The sequence below is a fragment of the Kogia breviceps genome, chromosome 6 (assembly GCF_026419965.1).
Source record: "Kogia breviceps isolate mKogBre1 chromosome 6, mKogBre1 haplotype 1, whole genome shotgun sequence".
NCBI classification, from domain to species: domain Eukaryota; kingdom Metazoa; phylum Chordata; class Mammalia; order Artiodactyla; family Physeteridae; genus Kogia; species Kogia breviceps.
In genome coordinates, this window is record NC_081315.1 from 96427824 (window position 1) to 96452215 (window position 24392).

Sequence of the window (24392 nt, forward strand, 5' to 3'; positions counted from 1 at the left end):
CTGCTCTCTCAAAGCATCATTTCCCCCAGGACACTTCTTACCTCTGCAGAAAGTCTTCATTTCCACTGTCTTTCCACTTCCACCATCTGACCCTTCTTCCTTTCTCCTTCCTTGCCACAATCCCCAGCCCCATTTGGACTCTGGGTTAAAATCATGGCTCAGCCACTCATTAGTTCTGTGACTGTGCAAAATGTCTTAACCTCTCTGAGTCTCTGCTTTCTGATCTGTTAAATAGGAGCTCATAGCCCTAACCTCTTACAGCAGTGGATCAAAAATAATAATGTAGAAAATCACTTGACAGTACCTGGCCCATAGTAGGTGCTCAAAGGGTTTTTGTCCTCAAGCATAAACCTTTGGACCTTCCCTCTATTACTCCCTCTACTCAAGGATAATTTCTTTTTTAAAATTAATTAATTAATTAATTTATTTATGGCTGCGTTGGGTCTTCGTTGCTGCGCACGGGCTTTCTCTAGTTGCTTTGTTGCAGTGTGTGGCTTTCTCATTGCTGTGGCTTCTCTTGTTGCGGAGCACAGGCTCTAGGCAAACAGGTTTCAGTAGTTGTGTCTCACGGGCTCTAGAGAGCAGGCTCAGCAGTTGTGGTGCACGGGCTTAGTTGCTCTGCAGCATGTGGGATCTTCTTGGACCAGAGATCGAACTGGTGTCCCCCGTGTTGGCAGGCGGATTCTTAACCACTGCGCCACCAGGGAAATCCAAGGATAAGTTCTTTTCTCAAAATATCTGGAAGGCACACAATTCTTTGATCTTGGCTTCGAACCAGTTCTAAGCTACCACACAGTTGCAAAGCCATGAAACCATTAGCCATAACTGCTATCAAACAATTAATTATGAGGAGTGTAAACAAGTGCTCAGGGTTCCAATTTACAGGCTAATAAGAGAGTACAGAAGTTTGCAGTTCTTTGAAGGCTTGAACCAAATGGTTTCCTGGAAACCCCATTGGCAGGAAAGCACAGCTGGAGGCTACATTCCTTTGGAGGCCATGCCACCAGGAAGTGGCCAACAGAATTGGGCCCTGAAAAAGCTGAGACTGAATTCTGGTGATTGACATCTGAGGCCACTGGTTTCTCCCCAGGGATAGAAAGCTCTCTGGAGATTTGGAGGTATAAGGACTTGAATACAGGTGACTAGAAACCTGGAGAGATTAAGAGCCCCATGCAGGATCAGGAAATGGACCTCAGGAGTTCTGGTTTTCAACATTTGGTCCAAGCTGCATGACCCCAGAGAAGTCAATGAGTCTGAGTTCTTGGAACTGCCTTACTGGTCAGATAGCAAGACCTTCAGTTCTTCCTTCATTTCTCTGCCAACCAAGATTTTTTTCATATCAGCAGTAGGAATATTGGAAGGGCTCTCTGCCCTCTGTTTCTAAGACCCTTCAGAATATCTTAGCAAATGTTTTAATTCAGATGATTTGCCAAGAAGGACTCTTTCCTTGGGATTTTCTCAACACTAAATATTTGAGTCGAATCTGAAGAGAAATTGAGATGTTCGGGAAGTTAAGAGAGAACTTAAGATGTTTCGGTTCCGCTCAATTTCGCTTGAGGGTCAACTCTGAGTTATAAAGCAAATACACCTGTATTTTGTAATATATTATTCTTATGCAATCTCTCTAGACTTCCAAACTTTAAGAAAAAAGGTTGGAGATAAGTTAAAGGGTTTCTATTTACTATAACTTAACAATACAAAGTTTGACTAGAAAGAAATAGGGTGACTTTTAAACACTCCAAAGTTTTCATAATATTCAATAGAATGAGTGTTGGCTTCAGAGTGGTTACCTTCAGAGACTATATTCCAATTTGAAAAATGTTGTTATAACTCAAGACACATTCTGCAATTCCTCTTTGACAACTGCCTTCAAAGCCAATTTACAAGACACATAAAAATCTACTTTGGACCCCAAGTAGCATTACATGATTTGTCTCCTCTATTAGTCTGGAGATTTGACTACAAATGGTTTGTATCTATTTCTAAAAATCAAATCCACCTTCAAAAGATTAAGATTTGCCATCCCCAAGGATGTACTGTAATTAAAAATGCATTGCGGGCTCTGAAACATAATTCTCAAGAAAGGGTTTCTTTTTTTTTTTTTTTTTTTTTTGCGGTACGCGGGCCTCTCACTGTTGTGGCCTCTCCCGTTGCGGAGCACAGGCTCCGGACGCGCGGGCTCAGCGGCCATGGCTCACGGGCCCAGCCGCTCCGCGGCATGTGGGATCTTCCCGGACAAGGGCACGAACCCGTGTCCCCTGCATCGGCAGGCGGACTCTCAACCACTGCGCCACCAGGGAAGCCCGAAAGGGTTTCTAAAATGGGAACCAGAGAAGCATTGCTTGAAAGTGAAGCTTTCTAAGGGGGTGACTTTTAAGACCACATACCTCATTTATATGCACTGAATCACAAAGCCTAGAAGAGGCCATGAAGACAAGCTTGGGACTAGGGTGAGGTATCCCCAGTGAGCACTTCCTCGGAGTTTGTGCCCCAGGTGCCTCACTCTCCTCACCCTAGTCCCCGGCCCCAGATCAAGATTTTCTAGCATAAGTTTAGGCTGCCTTCCTCTGCCCCCTGGTTTTGTTAAAAGCATCAATCATGTTACTTTATACTCACATCTTGGGAATAGGGTTCCAAACAATGGTAACAGAAACTGAAGGAGAAAACCACTGGGCAGGCTTATGTTGGATTTAGTGCCTCCAGAGCCTGGTGGATGCTCTATTACGTTGAAATGAACTGGACTTGAGATGCAATACTAAGAAATATATTTTAGGGAGTTCCCTGGTGGTCTAGTGATTAGAATTCATGGCCTGGGTTCAATCCCTGGTCAGGGAATTGAGATCCCACAAGCCGAGTGGTGCGGCCAAATTAAAAAAAAAAAAAAAAAGAAAAAGAAAAAGAAATATATATATATATTTTTTTAAATTAGTTAATTTATTTATTTTTGGCTATGTTGGGTCTTCGTTTCTGTGCAAGGGCTTTCTCCAGTTGCGGCGAGCGGGGTGCCACTCTTCATCGCGGTGCGCGGGCCTCTCACTGTCACGGCCTCTCTTGCTGTGGAGCACAGGCTCCAGACGTGCAGGCTCAGTAGTTGTGGCTCACGGGCCTAGTTGCTCTGCGACATGTGGGATCTTCCCAGACCAGGGCTCGAACCCGTGTCCCCTGCATCAGCAGGCGGACTCTCAATCACTGTGCCACCAGGGAAGCCCCAAAAGAAATATATTTTAATGAAGAAATATATTATCCCTGTTATCATTGCCAGCGTTAACCACTGGTCCCACCATTCTGCCTTGCGTACCGTGCTGAGAATTACAAATGCAATGCTATTAAACCACCACAAATGGGTGCTTTGTGAATATTTTTTTAAGCTTAAACTGTTACTAGTATTGATTTGCCTGAACACTGACCCATTATTAGACACTGTAAAGTACTCTGCTCCATAGATTAGCATTAAAATCCAATCCCTGGGGCTTCCCTGGTGGCGCAGTGGTTGAGAGTCCGCCTGCCGATGCAGGGGACACGGGTTCGTGCCCCGGTCCGGGAAGATCCCACATGCCGCGGAGCGGCTGGGCCCGTGAGCCATGGCCGCTGAGCCTGCGCGTCCGGAGCCTGTGCTCCGCAGCGGGAGAGGCCACAACAGTGAGGGAAAAAAAAAAAAAGGGAAACACTTTGTTTTTTCGCATCATGTCCATATTTCTTTCTACTGGCTTGAAGGGGGTCCTTCCTGTCCCTAGGTTTGTCTACTTGCCCATAACAGGGAAGAAAGGTGAGATGAGTACAAACGGAGACAGGCAGACAGGGTGAAGCAAAAACAATTAGGGAGCAATCGGAGGCCCCAAATCTAAGAGGAAAGCTTGTTTTCCGCAGGGCGTTCATTGTAGGAATGCTTTCCAGAGCCCGTGCTGCACCTGCTTCCCTTCTCAGCGTCACTGCAGGGACGTTGGTCTCCCTGTGCCAGCGGAGCCAGCGCCTGCCCTGACAGCCAGACAGGAAGGCATCCTTGAAGGCCTCACTTGATACAAACTTCTGTTCCACAACCTACCTTTGGGCTGCCCTCCCCCTTCACCTGGGTTCCGGGTCCCACTATTGGTCACGGGTTTTTTGTTTGTGTTTGTTTGTTTGTTTAATTGAAGTAGAGTTGATTTACAATGTTGTGTTAATTTCAACTGTAGGTCATGTTTTTGGACACAAAAAAGAGGATCCATTGTCAAGAAGCCATGGCTGGTGGGAGTGGGTGCATTTATGCTTTTAGGGAAAGACAGTTTCCTGCCTTTTTCCTTACAGATATTCAGTAAACATTTACCAAGTATCTACCAGGTACCAAGCAGTACCCTCAGCATTGTAGATTAATGGGAAGAATCCCCATCATAACAGACGAAGTTTCAGCAGAATCAAAGCATTTTAGAGTCAGAGCATTTGGGAGGATTGCCATTCCATATCTTCATTTCATAAGTAGGGTAACTGAGTGTAATGGACTGAATGTTGTGGAGTTTTTTTTTTTTTTTTTTTTTAGATGGAGAATTTTAATTAAATTGGCATATTTAAGACCAAAAAGATAAAGTGGACATTGTCAGTGTATCTTCAGCCCTTGCCTTAACAGGTGAATGAACACAACTTGAAACACAGGTGAATCTTGCTGGTCTATAAGACAGTGAAGGGAGCTTCTCAATATTTAAATATATTAATATAACCAGTTATAGAAATCTAAATATAAAACAAACCAATCTCCTATAGGGTTTGAGAAGGCATTCACCACATCCCTGAAAAGTTTAACATTCCTTATTCAAGTTTAATCATCTCTTTAGAAGGGGAAAACAGTGATAGTACTTGCTGAACCAGAATTACTATCAAAATTCAAAAAGCTGACCATATTCATTTAGCCACAAGCCAATCTTATTTAAATCAGGGCAGAAATATTACATCAGCTATTCATGACCTGAATTCTAGTGTATGAGATCAATTTAAATATGGTACACATAAAAAGTCATGAGACATTTGTTTCACAATAAATAAGGCAGTGGCCAACTATTACTCATTAGTCGCTTTTTTGAGATAAGCTATCAAGTCTGCCCTTTCTCCCTTCTTCTTAATGCCAGCGAAGATCATTTTTGTTCCAGGGATGTACTTCTTGGGATTCTCCAAATACTCCATCAGCGTCTCCTCTCCCCAGGTGATGCCTTTGTTCTTGTTGGCATCTGTGTAAGAGAATCCAACAGCCTGACCTGTCTTTCGCCCAAACAGACCATGGAGATTTGGCCCAGTCTTGTGCTTACCTCCCTTTTCCACAGTATGGCACTGGGCACACTTCTGAACAAAAATCTTCTTGCCCTTCTCAACATCACCCATTTTTAAATCGTTCTTTCTCCGTGTACGACTAAGCCGTTCCCGCTCAGAAGCAGAACGTCCCGCTCTCTAATCTGTTGTGGAGTTTTTAAAATAAATTTATTTATTTATTTTTGGCCGCATTGGGTCTTTGTTGCTACATGTGGGCTTTCTCTAGTTGTGGCGAGCGGGGGCTACTCTTTGTTGCGGTGTGCTGGCTTCTCATTGCCGTGGTTTCTCTTGCTGTGGAGCATGGACTCTAGGTGCGCAGACTTCACTAGTTGTGGCACACGGGCTCAGTAGTTGTGGCTCACGGGCTCTAGAGCACAGGCTCAGTACTTGTGGCGCACGGGCTTAGTTGCTCTGCGGCATGTGGGATCTTCCCGGATCAGGGCTAGAACCCGTGTCCCCTGCATTGGCAGGCGGATTCTTAACAACTGCGCCACCAGGGAAGTCCTGGACTGAATGTTCGTGTCCCCCAAAATTCATGTGTTGAAACTCTAATCCCAAACAGACGCCTTGAATGGGTTTTCTAGTCCCTTCATAAGAAGAGACACAAGAGAGACGCTCTTTCTTTGTGGGTGGGGACACAGTGAAAAGACAGACATATATAAACCAGTGAGAAGCTCCTCACCAGAACCCAACCATGCTGGCACCCTGATCTCAGACTCCCAGCCTCCAGACCTATGAGAAATAAATGTTTGTTGTTCAAGTCACCCAGTCTAGAGGATTCTGTTACAGTGGCCAGAACAGACGAAGACCCTGAGGTCCAGAGTGATACAGGGACTCACTCAAGGTCGTGCAGCGGCTTAGCTGGTGAATTAAGATCAGAAGCCAAATTCCCAAAATACCCTCCATAAACTTCTGGTGAGAGGCAGAACCACTTCAAGGCAAGAGCTAGAGCTTTCGAGCTGGACGCGTTCAGATCTGAGCTCAGCCTCTCAGTTTGCTGAGTGACGGCAGGCCTCAGCTCCACATCTGTAAAATGGGCACGACAGTCCCCTCATTGCAGAATCTCTGGTAGGAACTAGAATAGTTTATGTAAGGTCCCTGGTGTAGAGTAGGCTGCTCTTATTAGCCCTTGTGGGAGACACGGGGAATATGTACCAGACAAGGGGCAACAGTCCTCTTCAAGTATCAGATCTCCGATCAATTCACCATTGTCAGAGCTCTGCTTGGGGCCAATGATAAAATTAAGTCAATGTGTTGAGATGACTCTGTATTAGAAACATGTTCTAAATGAAGTTTACAACTCATACGCTTCTCTGAAAGGCAGAGGAGAGAGGGCAGGGGTTCTGATAGCAAAAGCATTTTCTGAATATTTGAAAAATGCACTCAGCGTTAATGGTACTTTATATCTGGAAATCTAAATTAATGGAAAGCTCAAAGTCCAACTGTGTGATGCAGGCAGGGAGGCACTTTCGGGTCCCTAGAGTCACTCAAACTGGGCTCCACCATCAGGTTGCAATCCTTTAGGGATCTGCTTGTTATAAGGAGAAAAGGAGACTGTCTTATTTGCCAAATCAACATGTTTGTGTGTACATGACCGCCTCTGGGTGGCCAAAACCAGAGTCTACCCCAAAAGATCAAAAACCTCATTTGCAGCGTCCTTCAGACAGTCTGGCATTGCACGCTTAAGGGGCAGGATGGATTTCAAAGGCCCATCACACCTCCTTCTGGGTTAGGCACGTGGAATATGCCAGCAAATGACTCTTTGTGGATGCCTTTGCTCAAAGCTAGGGCAGTTGGTTCTGAACTGCAGGAACAGTGATGCGAAATAGGTCATCCTTCCTCTAGAGACCGTGTCCCAAGTGGACAAAGACTTACTCTTGGCTGAATACAGCATCCTCCCTGGCCGTCCCTGGCCAGACTCTATGGGGCAGCTTAGTAGGTGTGGTCCTGGCATCGCTGAGCAGACATCTGGCCCCTCTATCCCCCGCTGCTCTATGAACACCTCAGCCCTCCCTCACTGGCCAGGGAAGTTGGTACCACACACACACCCCTTTGCATTCAGGTAGCAGGCATCTCTTCTAGAGGGTTGGGAATTGATCCCTAAGTAATGTTTCCAAAAATGTGGAAGGTGAACAGCATCATGGGTCAAGAGGCTGGGCTCCAGACCCAGTGTCTGGGTTTGAGTCCCGGCTTAGCCTCCCACCAGCTTGTGTCCTTATGCACAAGCTAATGTCCCTATGTCTGCCTCCACCTCTCCATCTGTAAAATGGAAATAATTATAATAATAATAGCAAACACTTGCATACATCTTCTCCCCAGCAGACACAGTTCTGAGCACTTTCCATGTATCAACCAGCTAATCCTCACACGGCAACAGAAGTCAGCACTGCTATTAACCTCCTCCTCTTCCTCCTCCTCCCCCCTACCTCGCCATGAGGATTAAATAAATTTACACCCAAGAAAGAAGGAACTGGAACAGTTCCTGGCCCACAACACCCAATAAATCTTAGCTACTATCATGAAAGGACTTTAAAGTTCACAAGGATAGCATTTTTAAGTTCATAGTGTGCATTTGTAAAATTAAATGCATGTTAGAAAGAAACCATATACTTTTGCTATTATTGCCTAAATTAAGGACAAGAATGGTATCTAAGTAAAAATATAGAGTCCATTTTAAAAAAGATTAAGTAAACAATAGCATAGACTTTAAAATGATTGCAGCAAAAACTATTGATACTAAGGTGGAACATAAATGCCTAAACACTGGAAATTACGGCTCTAGATCCAAATCAGCCAAACGGTGCCTGTTTTTAGTATGTGTCTTCCCTGTTCTTTCCTCCAAATGCCCACCTCTTCCTAGTTCTGCAGTCAAGAAAGAAGTCCCATTCCCTTCCCGAAACTAGCCTGTCCTTTTCAGCTTGTGCTGCTTCCGGGGTCAAGTACATGCCCTCAGGAAGAGGCAAAGGGTGTGTTTCCCACTCTCTAATCTAGAGGTGAGCTGGAGGGAGCTCCCCCTAAACCATACCGTGGGTGAGAAGACACCACCTGTCCCACTAATGATAGGACCCCAGGCAGCAGAAGCCCTAATGGCTCCTCTGGCCTTTTAAGTCTACTCCCCACATAACCGTTAACAAGCCCCTTGTCCAGGAAATTGGAAGGCACTTGAGCTGTTGGCTACAGCTCTTAGAGACAGAGGGAAGGGCTTGGCTGGGTGGCGATACCTACTTTGGCAATATTTACGAATAGGTAACTCTTCAGCTTTTCGGTAAGATCTTGATTCAAGAGGGAGCTGTAGAGGCTCCGGTAGGTCTATAGAAGTCTTGGTCACAGGTTTGTTTTCCCCTGGAGAAAAGCACGTGGCTGTCCCAGTCAGCTCAGACTTCCTCCTGGGCTGACTGGGAAAACCAGGGTGGGCAGCTGGGTTTCCTAGGACCCACCATGTCTTGTAGCTGCCAGGCTGCTCTCTCTCAAACTCGCATTCAACACCACCTTCACGGATTTAGTTTCACTCCTAGACGAAAACATGCATAGAAAAACAGAAATAACTTCTTTTGAAAGGGTTCCAAACCTTGTGCCACCAAAAACTAGAATTCCCGTTGTCTCTGGTCTGCAGTCTCCTCATACTTTGTTATTGTTGTCCCTTCTTCCAGGGACACTACTGTGCTTCCCCTGAGGAATTACTCTGCCTTCATTAGTCCCTGTACCTAGAAATTCAGACCCATGTCTTGGCTGCTTATGAGGTACCAGACAGTCTGCTAAGAACTTTTCAAACATCATCTCATGCAAACCTCACAATGACCTTGTGAGTTTGCATTTAGTTTTTTCTGTGTTACAAGAAGCCACTTAATAAGTCTGGAGTTAAAGTCAGGGCTGCTTCAATGGTTCCATCTGTCATCAGTCTTCCTAATCTTCCATCTTTCCTCATTACCATCCTTCTCCAATGAGACTGAGGTTCAAAGGGCTTAAGCAACTTGCCACAAATCGTGAAGCTAGTTAAAAGAGGGATGGTATTTGAACCCAGTACTGCCTACCTCCGAAACTCTTTTCTTCCGTGCCAGATGGAATCTCCCTGGGGATGGAATAAGTGGAGAGGGATGACAGACAGGGATATGCCAGCTCAACCCCAGGGGCACTGGCAGTATCCTTTATCACACCCCCGGCTCGAGTCCCAAACACAGGGAGGACTTGGAATGGTAACTAGGAGCCAGGTGGAAGAGGGAGGAAAAGGGTCTGGGACCCTCACCTCCTGGGCATTGGCTCACACCTCTGCCTGATGCAGAGAAGATTCTGATCTTTTCAACTCCTACAAACCTCCCCACCCAGGACTTCAACCTCTAGACCCTCCTCAAACAGGGTTGCCAGATTTAGGGAAAAAGGAAGACAAAACAGAACTCCCAGTTAAATTTGAATTTCAGATACACAAGGAAGAATTTTTTCAGTTTAAGTACTGACATCCATTCAATGGAATAACAGGCGGGTTAATGAAGATGTTTCATTAAAATAATATGATCACAGTTCTCTGATCTCTCAAGAAACAAACTATGTAAGCATAAAACATTATGACTAGTATACTATTATTATTTTATATTTATAGTTGAAAGCACCCTAATCTTAATACACTAAAATGATATAGGTGTTAACCAAAGACGTTAGTATTAGACATAGAGGGTGAGATTTTAAAGACCGTAACACAGAGAAGTTATTTCACAGTACAGCACTAAGAAGCAAAGTCAGCTTATAGTATATATTAATTCCTTTTCTCATATGATTTACTGGAGCTGGAAGGATAAAAGTAAGTGCTCGAAGCTATCTTATAAATCTTTTATAAATACCAAAAACTGAACAAAAAGATGTTAAAAGTCATGTGATCAACCTCACTAATATCAAAGAAATTAGAACCAAAAATATCATTTTTTATTTATTAAATGATTATATAAATTAAATAATTGAATAAACCATGCTGACAATGGCTAGTGTTGTGATGGAGGTGGGTACAATGTGGCAGGGTACTCACATTTAACACTAGAAGGAGTAAAATGTATATGTATAGCTGATTTGTTATAAAGCAGAAACTAACACACCATTGTAAAGCAATTATACTCCAATAAAGATGTTTAAAAAAAAAAAGAGTAAAAATCTCCACCTTTCTCAAGAGGAATTGGGCAAAATACATCAGAAGTCTTAGAAATGGGCATACACTCTGACTCAAAGGTACTTCTAGGAATTTGTGCTAAGAAAATTACTTGGGACAGGTGCAAAGACTTCATTACAAAGATGTTCACTGCAGCATTGTTAATGTATATATAATATTATCATATATACCATTATGGTTATTATACATGTTATTATTAGTAATATATATGCACATATGTGCATGTATATATACATCATATATACAACATATATATATACAAAATTCACACACACCAAATAAATTTTGGCCCATGTATTCAACAGCAGGCAGTTTAAGTGATGTTGTAGAAGACTATTGCAATATTTAACAGTGTTTATGAGCACCTTCCTTCTTCCTTACGTGGATCTGAGGCTGGAGGTAAAATAGCCATCTTGCGACCATGAGGTGATAAGCATGAGGACAAAGCCCCCTGCTAAGGATGGCGAGGCAGAGATATGAAGGACCAGAAATACTGACGATGCTGTGGAGCCATTACGCCAGGTCTGAGTTTCAACCCCAGACTTCTTGTGAAGTGATTGGCCTTTTCTCATTCAGAACTTTTAGAAGTTCAACAAAAAATATTGCACACCTAGAATATTAAAAAATTTAGAAATGTATAAAATCTGTGTAAAGAAAAATCTTATTATTTATTTATTTATTTATAAATGTTTTGGCTGCATTGGGTCTTCGTTGCTGGGTGTGGGCTTTCTCTAGTTGTGGCGAGCAGGGGCTACTCTTCCTTGTGGTGAGCGGGTTTCTCATTGCAGTGGCTTCTCTCATTGCAGAGCACAGGCTCTAGGCGCACATGCTTCAGTAGTTGTGGCACATGGGCTTAAGTTGCTCCGCGTCCTGTGGGATCTTCCCGGACCAGGGATCAAACCCGTGGTGGCAGGCAGATTCTTAACTACTGCGCCACCAGGGATGTCCCAAGAAAAAATTTAAATCTTATTGAAGGACACAAAGACTCGAACTTGTATTTTCTCCCAGTCTTCACAGCAATGCTTCGAGATGGGCATTATTTCATCTTTTTACACCCAGGACAATTAAAACAGTGGCTCAAGTCCCCAGAGTGGCAGAGTTCAAGTTCAAACCTGGGTCTGCCAGAGTCTCGTGTTTATGTTCTGTATGGTAATTCATGCTGGCCAAAAGGAACTGATGTAAATTAATAAAATAACACGATGTGGCTTCAAGTGTTCCTTTACTCAAAATTACTCCCTCATGCACATTCAGGATGACAGACTCACAAATTACAGGAAGTTTCTCTTTTGGTTGTAAACACAGGTGTGAATTTTATATTTGTAGCAAGAACCATCTAACACTGAAAGGAAATTTAGAGATTCTTGGAGTAAATGTTGATGAGATTCTAAAATTGTGATTGACAAAGAAGTGCCTCAGGACATTCGCACTTGCCATTCCCTCTACTTGGAAAGCTTTTCCTCTAGATGTTGACATTGCTAGTTTCCTCACTTCTTGACGTCTTTGCTTAAATATTACCTTCACAAAGAGTTCTTCCCTGATGACCTCATTTAAAGCTGTCACTTCTCCTGGCTTTATATTTCTCCATAGTACTTACCACCCTCTACTATACTATATAATTTACATGTTTATTTTACTTCTTGTCTCCTCCCCACCCACGGCCCCCAAAACAATGTTAGCAGGATTTTTGTCTGTTTAGCCATCAGCACCAAGAACAGTGCCTTGTATGCATTTGGCACTTAGTGCTTGTTGAATGGACAGAAGCACACAGTGTAGCACCACTCAGAGCTGGCTGGTGCTAGCAAAATAAGACCTCGTTCCAAGGTTATCTCAAGACGGGAGCGGAGAGAAACAGAAGGAGTGAGGAACACAGAAGAACTGCTGGATGGGAATATAGTTTATTCTACTTGATTTTGCACTTTATATAAATGATACATTTTTTACATGTCCTTTTGTGACTTGCTTCTGTCATTCATATTCTGACTGCAGGATTTATCCATGTTGTAATGCATAGCTGTAAACTACCTTCACTTCTATTGCTGTATGGAATGCCGTTGCAAGAATACAAAATGTATTCTACTGTTTTAGACATTTGGGTTGATTCCAGCTTGGGGCTGTTTCAATCCATCCTGGTATGACCATTATCTTCAAGTTACAGGTATACCTGTGTAAGAATTTCTCTAGAAGGGCAGATAGAATTTCTCTATTTTGCTGGTAACAGATAATACCAAACTGTTACCCAAAGTGGTTGTACTAATTAACACTCCCATCAGCAACATATGGGCGTCACTGGTACTCCACATCCTTGCCAATGCTTGGTATTATCAGGTTGTTGCCAGAATTTTTTGCCATTCTCATGAGAGCAAAATGGTATCTCCCTCTGGTTCTATCATGAATGTCCCTGATTATAAATGAGGTTGAGAACCTCTTTATAAATTACATTTTCATTTTTTCTTTTTTTTTCTTCATTTAATATTATCAAACCTTACTTGTACCCAGCTACCTCTGTTTTCTTCATTCACATGGATTAGCAATGGAACAGGCATGTAAGTAATTCAATTTTAATCAATAAATTTAATCAAATAATTTTAATCCTCAGACTTTTGTCTGAGGAGGAGAGAGGAAGGTCAGTCAGTGTGCAGTGTGGATAGACCTCGAGTTGTAGAAATGACCAAGGAATTATTCAGTTTGGGGTTTGACAATGTCTTTTGTTGTGTCTGTTATACAACATTCAGTGCCTTACAAGTGCTTATGCTTTTTGCCCGTAAAATTTTCTCATTATGGGATAACATAGTGTGGGAGTCAACACAGCCTGTTCAGCATATAAAGGCAACTCTCAAACGGAACAAATTCACCAGATACTGATATTTTTAAAATCTGTGGCCAAGCTTGAAAACAAGAAAAGAATATCCCCAGGTTCCAGAGCAGGGAGGAGGCACTAAAAAGAAACAGTCCATGTGGGTATTGGAACCAGGTAAATATTACAGAGCCTGGTGATAAAACAACTACCCAGAATCTCAGCCCATGAGAAGTGGGGAGCTAGAACTGAGCCCCGTCCTAAGTAAAGCCAGAAGCCATGAAGGCTCTCTGTCCCTGAAACAGGCAACATAAGAAGTCCTTTTATTGGCCAGGGTTGCAAAAAGGAAGCTGACCATCCCTCAGGGCCATGGAAAGTAAAAGAACCACCCTAAAGAAAGCAGAATATCAACCAGCATCAAGCACACACATCTGACCTGAATCCATGCCTACCAAAGAGACACAAGAACCCATTTTGAGCAACTACCATAAAACTGGTCTGGGATCTGTAAAATCCCAACCAAGTACACATGTTTCATGGAAAACCACTACCACTCAAGATGAGTTCACACAAAAAATTACTAATCACATGAAAATAACTGTTGGGAGAAAATCAGCAAACACAACAAATGCAACAAAATTCAGAACCAAGAACTACAGATATAAAGCTATCTCAGAGAGGCCTAAAAATCATACCATTAAAATGTGCAATAATATAAATGAATAACATATATGAAAGTAAGAAAGAAAATAAAATGAAAAAAACATGACACTAAGGGAGGGACTGTGAAAAATTTTTAAAGAATTCAACTGAACTTACGGAATAGAAAACAGTCACTAAAAAATTCAATGGACACTCATCTGAAGAGAGAACTAAGGAACTGAAAGATTTGAGGAAAGCATCTAGAATGTAGCTGCAGCAATAAAGAGGTGGCAAGTATGAAAGAAACTGAAATACATAATTTAGGATTAAAAAATTCATCATACATTTAATAGGAGTCCCAGAGAAGGGAGAGAGAAAATAGGAGATTCTACTGGGAGTCCAGGCCAAATCTTTATGCAGGAGTGAGTAGTTAAAGATATTTTAGACATGAAAGTCTAAGATGATTTACTGTAACATCACCTTACTAAAAGCAATACCAAAGGCGATACCTTAGCAAGAAAGAAACTCAACCCAGAAGAAAGGGGTGAGATGCAAAATGCAATGGTAAGCCAAGAAATTCAGGAAAATTTAATAAATATAAATAATACTGACTATAAAATTATAAAAATAATGATGATAACCAACTGGGAGATTTTTGTTTTTGTTTTTTAAGGTGGAACTAAAATATTACCCAACAATAATAGAGAAGATGACAGAAGGTTTTAGGAGTTAAAGCACTCTGAGTTCCATGTATTGTTTGAAAAACTGATAGGGTTATTAGATCTAAGTCTTTGATTATGCTTGTTAACAACCACCAAATGAATAGAAATCATATGTTTAATTTCTAAACAGGTGAATGGTAAAGAGATAGGTGGAGAAGCAAAAAAAAAGCCATGGTGAATGGAAACGAAAAACATAAAATAAGCTAATAAAAACAAGTCCAAACATATCAGTAATCATAACAAATATAAATGACTGTAGAGAAACTCTCCCACATAAGCCCAAGAAAAAATATATGGAAGGTTCCTCACAGTATTGTTTGTAACAAAGACAGCAGTTAGAAACAACCCAAATTTACCATCCTTAGGAGACTGGATAGATACATTGTGGTGTATCTATAAACTAGAACTTTCCAGAAGAGTTAAAATGAATGAAATTGATTTATATATGAAACTGATATTCATATATCAACAATGGATAGGGCTCAAAAATATATTAATAAATGAAAAAAGCAAGTTTCAGTATGGTATATACAGTATAATGCCATTTGTTTAAATTGTTTAAACACTCAAATAATGCTACATAGTGTTGATAAATAGTTAAACTATAAAAACATGGATGGGAAGGATACATATGCTTCTGGGAATGAAGCAGGGTGGGGCGCCTAAGAAAACTTCAATTGTATCTTTAATATTTTATTTATTTAAAAATATCTGAAGCAAATACAGCAAAAGGTTAACTCTGTGTGTATTCCAGTTGGTGGTTTATAGCACCCTCTGTACTTTGCTGAATATGTAAAAATACTTCATAATAGAAAATGTATCTTTGACTCAAAATATTATAGAGCTGGGCTTTCCAATAACTAAATTAAATGTGCATTTAAATTTAAATTTAATTTAATTAAAAATTCAGTTCCTCAGTCATACTGGCCACGTTTCAAGTGCCCAGTAAGCACAGATACTGTATTGGACCATGCCATTTTAGAACATTTCCATCACTGTAGAAAGTTTTCTTGGGAAGTTATAGAGCCCCTGGTTCACATTACTTCTCATTATTTAATTCTGTGAGTAGATATTGATGATAGTAATATACAAAATGAAGCACTGAACATAGGGCACAGCTCTACAACCCTACGGGAATTTGGTTAAGTTTTATTGTTGTGTTGCGTTTCATCAAATTACTCAAAGTTCCAGGAAGGCTGATGTCCAGTTAATTGAGATGTTCCTGTAGTATTTCAAGTGAAAACAATCACAGTAATTTAGAACTGGTAATAATAGTAATGTTGTTCCAGCCACTATATATTTGATTCCCCAAGTATTCCAATTCTACCCAGTGCCTTCCCAAGGTATAAATCTGGTAAAATTAACACAAAAAGAGACACTTCTCAGATTTTCTCATTTACCAAAGTAAGTGCTTTAGAGAGTTATCTGAGTGGCCAGTATTTCACTAGGAATTTCAACACTAACGACAGCAACAAAAACCCATTACAAAAGCATTGAGAAAGTTGGAAAAGCAAGCATTGGCTTCAGGAAGGGAGAGACTTGAGACTTTGCCCTCAGACCTCAGAATTACTGCAGGTCAGTAAATTCTTTCCACTGGGGCTTTAACTGACTTTCTCACGGGCACACATTTTCCTGTATCTCCCTTAGCTGTCTTATCAACGGTGACCTGTGAAATACACTAAAGCAGAAATGCACTGGGTTCTATATACAGATGACTCCCCAAATGTAGAAGTTTTACCAGTCATTGTCAGGTTAACACATGGAAAATTCTTTGAGCTACAGAAAGCTTTGGAGAATGTATAATTACTGATGATGTATGACTAAAGAACAAGTCAATTTCAATACTATGATTCCAGGACTTCCCTGGTAGTGCAGTGGTTAAGAATCCACCTGCCAACCCAGGGGACACAGGTTTGAGCCCTGGTCTGGGAAGATCCCACATGCCATGGAGCAACTAAGCCCGTGAGCCACAACTACTGAACTTGAGCTCTAGAGCCCATGAGCCACAACTACTGAGCCCACGTGCTACAACTTCTGAAGCCCAGGCACCTAGAGCTCATGTTCTGCAACAAAGACAAGCCACCTCAATGAGAAGCCTGCGCACCGCAACGAAGAATAGCCCACGCTCGACACAATTAGAGAAAGCCTGTGCTCAGCAATGAGGACCCAACGCAGCCAAAAATAAAAAACTAATTAATTAATTTTAAAAAATACTATGATCCCATGAATGGGTGAGATAGATACAATAGTTCATTTGACAGTTGTATTTTGAATACTTCCTGGCATCAGGCACTGCCAGGGGACACCAAAATATAGAGACAGACATGGTCTCTGTCCTCGTACTGCTGATAATCCACAGGGAAGAGCTCTCATCCTGGCCTATGGCACCAGGTAACTCGTGAGTTAATTCTAGTTGACCAAAATGCTAACAGTGCTTTGAGGCCTGGTGAGCTGTAGAGTCGGGTTCTCTCTGCAAAGAGAATTGAGGTCTTTATAAAAGGTGAAGTTCCCCAAATTCCAACTCTCAGTGAAGACAATTTCTCCTTGGCCCTGCCACCCTTTGAGCCATATGCGTGGTTTTCATTAAACACCATAATCTCCCTAATCCCGCTGAGATAAATATGCAGTTAACACCCTGGAGGCTTTCTGAGAAGGACCCAAATTCTACCCAAGGGATCTAATTAAAAGGAGAAATGAGATGTTCCACTGGGGTCCAAGGCTAAAGATAACTCTTACAGAGCAGGAGAGAAGGAAAGTACGGTGGATGTGTACCCCTTCCCCGTGGGGAGGAGGCTACCCTTTACTGAGCATCTCCTTGGTTTCAGGGGCCATTCAGCCATCACTCGTTGAATGCTCCCAACAACTCTGCAAAGCAGACATTTCCATTCCTAACTTATCAGTGAAGAAAACAAGCTTCAGAGAGGTGCGGGGTCCCCTCCAAGGCCATCAGCTAATGAATTGAGGTCAGAACCTGGGTGTACCCGCTCCACCTCCGTGTTCTTTAACCCACCTGCTCTGACTGACAGGTAAAAACAACCTCTAAGTTTCCTTCCAGTGTCTCCAGATCAATGAGTGCACCCTGGCATTCAGGGGGAAGAAGAAAGTCAAAGGAAAGTCAGGAAAGGCAGTTAAGCTGCTGATAATTAAGGGATTAGAACTTTAAACCACAATGAGCATTGTTTCATGAGTCTATTTTTATTACTTTCAAGTTTTATTCACTTGATAAGGTATTGGGAGAGTCAAACCAATCCAAAAGACCTTTCATTCCCCTCAGTACTCAGGAAGCAGTGACATCTTCATCATTGTGCTTTGTGGACAGATTAAGTATTAAATTATGAAACTAATCTGCTTTGATATCAGGAAGAATGTCAACTTTGATAAAGCTTTGCGCTCTATGAAGATTGCTTTCTAAATGACCTGATCTGACTCAATGAATAATTTTAGAATTGATTTTCTGGCAGAGATACTAATGAATAAAAGACACTGTCTCCCAAGATAATCTATGGAGGAGAGTTTTCCTTTTTCCAGAGACCTTTATTTCACCTTAGCTTTTTTTTTTTTTTTTTGGATTTTTGAATTTTATTGTATTTATTTTTTTATACAGCAGGTTCTTATTAGTCACCCATTTTATACACATCAGTGTATACATGTCAATCCCAATCTCCCAGTCACCTTAGTTTTGATGGGGTTGATTCCACCCTTTGTCCCCATTAGTGCTCGATGGACCAGAGATTTACAGCTTTTCAAGTAAATGCTGTTTATTTTGGTATGAAGATATATGTCCCAATCCCTGCCCTGGGCAGCAAGGGAAGAGATGCTTCCCTTATGCTTGAACCTGGGCCAGGTACTAGGACTAGAGGCCAAAAGAATATGGTCTTTCCCTTGGCAGAACTTAAGATCTCGGGGCTGAGGCAGCAAACAAAGAGAAGCCAGCACAGGGTAAGAAGTGTCCTGGGAGCCCAGAGCAGGGACTCTTATGTCACTCTGGGGTGTCAGGGGTGCTTCTTAGAGAAGTACAGGAGACATAGGGTGTGCAAAGTCCAGGAGGAGAGAGACAGCCTGGCACCTTCAGAAAACTTCCTGGATCTGAGCCAGCCCAGAGCATAGGATAGTGAAGAGGTCAGCAGAAGCCAAATCGGGGGGGGGGGGGGGCCTTTAAGCATGGGAGGAAGCTTGGTCTTTCTCCTGAGGGCTTTGGTTCAGCCCTCCTGGGATAGGGACTTTTTTTAAAAAAATTTTATTATTTTGGCTGCATTGGGTCTTTGTTGCTGCACGCGGGCTTTCTCTAGTTGCAGTGAGTGGGGGCTACTCTCCGCTGCGGTGCACGGGCATCTCATTGCAGTGGCTTCTCTTGTTGTGGAGCACGGGCTCTAGGCACACAGGCTTCAATAGTTGTTGCACACAGGCTCAGTAGTTGTGGCTCGCGGGCTCTAGAGCGCAGGCTCAGTAGTTGGGGCGCACAGGCTTAGTTGCTCTGCGGCATGTGGGATCTTCCCGGACAATGGCTCGAACCCGTGTCTCCTGCATTGGAAAGCGGATTCTTAACCACTGCGCCACCAGGGAAGCCCCTGGGGACTTTTTTTGTTAAAAATCACCATGAGGTTTTTCTGACCTCATGTTTCCATGAGCGTCCTCCACTAGGCCAATATCAGACACAATGACTCATTTTCTAAAGAAATAATTTGTAACACTGCCTTTGCAATCTTGATACATAATGCAGAGTTAATATAACCTACCTAAGAAAAAAATACTTTAAAAAATCACTCTAACTGTAATGGAGAAAAATAGGGTAATTTTAATATAAATAAGTAAATAACTTTTAATAAATAAAATTTAATAGGATGCATTTTAATATGTAAATATTTGGGCACAAATTACCAGAAGCTAAAAGGGAGCCATCAGATGTTTATACCGATATGTGGAAACACAGAGAACGCAACAGCCATAGATACTGGCCGATACAGTGGTGACAAGGGCAATGTTGTATCTGATGAAAATACTATGAGTCATTATCATAACAACCCTCAGATAAGTTCTCAGTCCACCACAGTGTAATCAGCATTGGATACCCATAGTATTTGCTTCCTTAGAACGTTTAGTGTAAAGTGTATATCAAACTCTGCAAAAAGAACTTCCATTATGTAAAAACAGGCATGTTCCAGACGTGGCTAATTAGAACCATCATTCACCTGTAAGACTGTCTGGTGGGACATTGGAGGTTCATTGTAGAATTAAGGCGAGTTCTTTACTGTACAGAATTGTTCCATGTATGACCACGCCTAACATCACTGACCCCCAATGCTTTCGTACCCCACAAATTACAAAGCACCCAGGGAATGGAACCACCTTTTTGATGGAGGGTAATATGCCTGGTCTCTGTGCCCACTCTTTCCTGACTCTTGCCCTTGGGAAGATAAGTGACTTTTTCTTTGGTGCCTTTGGGAGAATATCACCCCTTCTAGCTTCTCCTGTGGAGTAGCCATGCTGGAGGAATTCGGGACCCTCTCCAACCAGGCAGAACTGCTTGCAAATGTCCAGAGTAGCCCAGAACTGGTGCGCAAGTTAGCTCTGGGAGGAAAGCAAGCCCATTTGGCTGCAGATTTAAAGCCAGTAATGAAACTGAGCTTTTGTTCCCTGTCTCCTGCGTCTCATTTCTCAGTTGCTTGAAAGAAGCATTGGGTGTTCTTTATTGCCTTCCACACACACCACATTCGGAAGAAGGAGAGTGATTTTTACACTTGGGAAGGATGAGACCATCCAGAGAAAGTGAGTAGAGGGTGATGTGAAGAGGCCAAGTCAGAGGCCTGGAAAACCTAGCATTCAAGGCTGTGGTTTGCACACTGTACTTCCCGGAGCCCCAGGGTCTGGAGAGGTGCCCTTGGGTTTTCTGGGAGAGGAGACAGGGGAAGGGAGTACCAACAGTCTCAAAGAACTACTTCTATTTTAATTGCGCTTGGTTTTACATAAAAGTTCATTTGTAAAAACAAAAAGTTTCTGGGGCTTCCCTGGTGGCGTAGTGGTTGAGAATCTGCCTGCTAATGCAGGGGACACGGGTTTGAGCCCTGGTCTGGGAAGATCCCACATGCCGCAGAGCAACTGGGCCCGTGAGCCACAACTACTGAGCCTGCGCGTCCAGAGCCTGTGCTCCGCAACGAGAGGCCGCGATAGTGAGAGGCCCGCGCACCGCGATGAAGAGTGGCCCCTGCTTGCCACAACTAGAGAAAGCCCTCGCACAGAAACAAAGACCCAACACAGCCAAAAATGACTAAATAAACAAATGTGGGTTTTTTTTTTTTAAAGAATATTATTAAAAAACACACAAAAATTTTCCACTGAAAAAAAAAAAAAAGCTTGAAAACCAGTGATATAAAGTATAAAGAATGAACAGAGAAAAGAGCAATTCACGAAGGGGACTGAGAAAGATCTGCCAGAAACACGAGAGGAAGGAGGAGTGTTTGCGACCAGGAAGCCTCAGAAATGGAAATTCTCAAGAGGAGGGACGGTCAAAGGAACCCAAGGCCAGAGGGATGGCGGGTAGGATAGGGACAGAAGAGTGACCACTGGGTCTGCTGACACTGTGATCCGGCAGGGGGCCAAGCTCCAAGCCCACATGGCAGTGGGTGAAGAGGTGAGTTGAGGAGTGAGGATGGTGAGCCGTTTGGACGTCACCATGCAGAAGGCAATGGAGATGGCAGGTTATCAGTTTCCCAATGCCTTTGAGTAGTCAAAGGGATCCATGCACGAAGGATATTCAACCTCTGCAACATGCTGGATAATGAGCATTCCTCATGGCAGAAACAGAGAAATCCTTCTTCAAATAGAGAGGCAAAAATAGGGGCAGCAGGGGCAAGGGGAAGTAAGTACAAGGGCACATCTTGGGCTTCTTTCCTGGAAGGACGAGGTGGAGTTTTCTGTTTGCTTGTTTTTTTCATGTTAAGGAGAACATTCACCTTTCCAGGAAGTCCTGGTGTCAGGTGGGAGCTTCAGTTAACAATGCCTCCTCTGTTTCTAAAAGAGTGATGAATGTCAGACCAGCAGGAGAGGATGGCTCCTCCTCCCCCCATATTCCGCCGGTAGCAAGGACAAAAATGTTGCTGACTGGCTGCCTAATGGCCCGTGGAAGTCACTAAAATGACATCGCTAGTGTTGGAGACCTCAGAAGAGCCTCTGCCTTCATTCTTAGAGAAAAGCACTGGAAAGAATCCGAAAGCAACAGCTAGACGGAACAGAAACTTCTGAAGTAAAGAAACATTGGAAAAGTGATAGAGAAAAAAATTAAGAACCTTAAGTGTCATTTTGCTAAGGGCAGCTCTGACGTTCAAATTACTTTTGACCTCCCCAAAGGAGGACATGGTAAGGAGTCAGAAATATTTACATGGCCTTCTGAACTCCACAAGACAAACAACCCACAAGAGTCACTTCAGACCACTGGAAGGAACCAGGACCCATGTTCTTCTGGCTCCAACTCTGATCTTATGAGTGACCCTGCTTTCCACCGGTTGCATTCTCTGCGTCTTCCTCCACTCCTCAACAAAACTGCTTTTATCGACCTAATTCATTAGTGCCTCCCATGGGGCTCAGCTGCTTAAGCTCAGGTGGGAAAAGGTGCCCATGTCCTTAATTAGGTTTAGTCCTCACAACAACCTTGAGCGGCGTTGTTACCCATTTTATAGATGGGAAAACAAAGTCCAGGAGAACACAGGTCATTGGCATAAGGTCTCTCAGCAGATAAGTGGCAGAGTTAAGTAAAGAACAGAGAGATATCTAGCTCTAAAAAAAATATGGAATGATGAATAAATGAGAGGAAATTGAATGAATGATAAAGGAATAATGAACTAACATTATTATATATTTTAGAAATGTAAAGTCCCACTTGGAACTCTGTTTCTTTCCCTGTTTACTTTCAGGGTCCCTTCTTTGTCCATAAACAAGTTAGCCAGACAGTCTTGTTTGTGGTGGGGGATTTAATGTTCAAAAAGTGATAACTAAGCAAGTTCTGGCACCTTCCTCTTGTAGCACAATAAGCTGTGCCAGATTGGTAAATCTTAAAGTATCCAGAAGATATTAAGGGATGGGAAGATGAAAAACACCACTTTGTGGTTAAAGAAATCTTTATATATCCACCAAATGGAATGCAATGCAACCATTAAAAACATATTAAGGAGTTGCAAATGGCATATTACAAGGCTAACTGGGAACAGATGTGTGCATGTATAACACTAACAATAATTGACTTTGGAAATGGGATTGTGGTTATTTTTTTTCTTCTTTTTTATACTTTCTTGTGTTTCCCAGATTTCCTTCAATTAACATTTATTATTTTTGGAATTAAAAAATAAGTCAAACTCTCCATTGTTATTCAGCACTTGCCAAAATCAAGCCACTGGAGTTCATCTTTCTGTAGGGCGCAGTGTGTTCAAAACCTCAGGTCATCCTCTCCTCCCGTTCTCCATGGACACCCTGACTCCTTGGGGCATGGTTTCCCATTGGACAACAGCACACCATTTTGTTTGTCCCTTGCCTGGACTTGGCAGGAGGCTGGAGGCTTCCAGGCAGCACTGTTGAAGTCAGCTTTCGTCCTGCCTCAGTAATTGCCACAGTCAGGGTTGAGAACCAGGATGAGGGCTCATTACACAAAACCCAGCTACGAATCTCCCAGGGCGGGCTGCTTCCCTGAGGGAACCCTGAGAGGCAGCCCCAGCATCCCTGCCTCACTTTGCTGACCCCCACAAAACTGACTTAGAATTAACACCTACCCACTGTTTTACAGTGGTTTTTTGCCATACCTCGTTGGAACCCCTCAACAGCTCTTACCCTATTTAACTCATAGCAAATTGAGGATTCGGAGGTTATATGACCTACCAAAGTCCTGTGGCTATAAAAGGCAGAAGTAGAACCAGAGCCTCAGGCCACCTGGTTCTAAATCCCATGTGCCTTCCAGGGCAGCACTCTGCTGCCTGGGGGTTCCTTTCCTTTCAGAGACACAACCTGGGGGGATTCATGGGCCATCAGGAGACACTCTAGGCTTTAAGGATCTGTTGCTCTGGTCACAAATAGTCCCTTTGGTGACAGCCAAGTTGTTAACAAATAACCAATGCTCACTTTCCTTGAAAGGAACCTAAATCCCAGAATAGCAGCCAGTGCCTCTGGCAGAGCTGAATAAGATCACCAATAGGGCTTCCCCTGTGGCACAGTGGTTGAGAGTCCACCTGCCGATGCAGGGGACACGGGTTTGTGCCCTGGCTTGGGAAGATCCCACATGCTGCGGAGTGGCTAGGCCCGTGAGCCATGGCTGCTGAGCCTGCGTGTCCAGAGGCTGTGCTCCACAACGGGAGAGGCCACAACAGTGAGAGGCCCACGTACCGCAAAAAAAAAAAGATCACTAATAATCCCAGGAACAATTCCTAAAAATGAATTTATGCCTCTTAAACAGAGGAATAAAGACAGTCAAAACCCAATAACAACTCAACATCATTACCTATCAGGGAAATATAAATTAAAATACTTATGAGATAATTAATCCCTACACATCTACCAGAAGAGCTAAAATTTTCAAGACTGACTATAACAAGTGTTGGCAAGGAAGTGTAGTAATGGAACCCTCCAATACTGCAGATGGAAGGGTAAACTGGTTCAACCACTTGGTAAAACTATTTGACATGATATGTTAAAGATAAACATGCCTATCTAAGACACAGCAAATCCACTCCTAGGTACATATCCAAGAGAAAAGAGTAAATGAAGGTACACATCTATTAAAATATATGTATGTGAGTGATCATAGCAGTTTACTAATTAGTAGCAGGAA

The 24392-nt window shown here is 42.6% G+C and overlaps 1 protein-coding gene across 1 annotated transcript; it reads right to left on the minus strand.

The window, feature by feature from the left end:
* Window positions 1-4768: 4768 nt before the first annotated feature.
* On the minus strand, window positions 4769-5413 carry LOC131758246 (cytochrome c). Its single transcript, XM_059066163.2, has one exon. It carries the CDS (start codon window positions 5344-5346, stop codon window positions 5029-5031), a length of 318 nt encoding a protein of 105 aa, XP_058922146.1. The 5' UTR covers window positions 5347-5413; the 3' UTR covers window positions 4769-5028.
* Between the last annotated feature and the right edge of the window lie 18979 nt (window positions 5414-24392).

Coding starts and splice junctions, on each gene's coding strand:
- LOC131758246 (XM_059066163.2), bottom strand. CDS start 5,346: ATGGGTGATGTTGAGAAGGGCAAGAAGATTTTTGTTCAGAAGTGTGCC.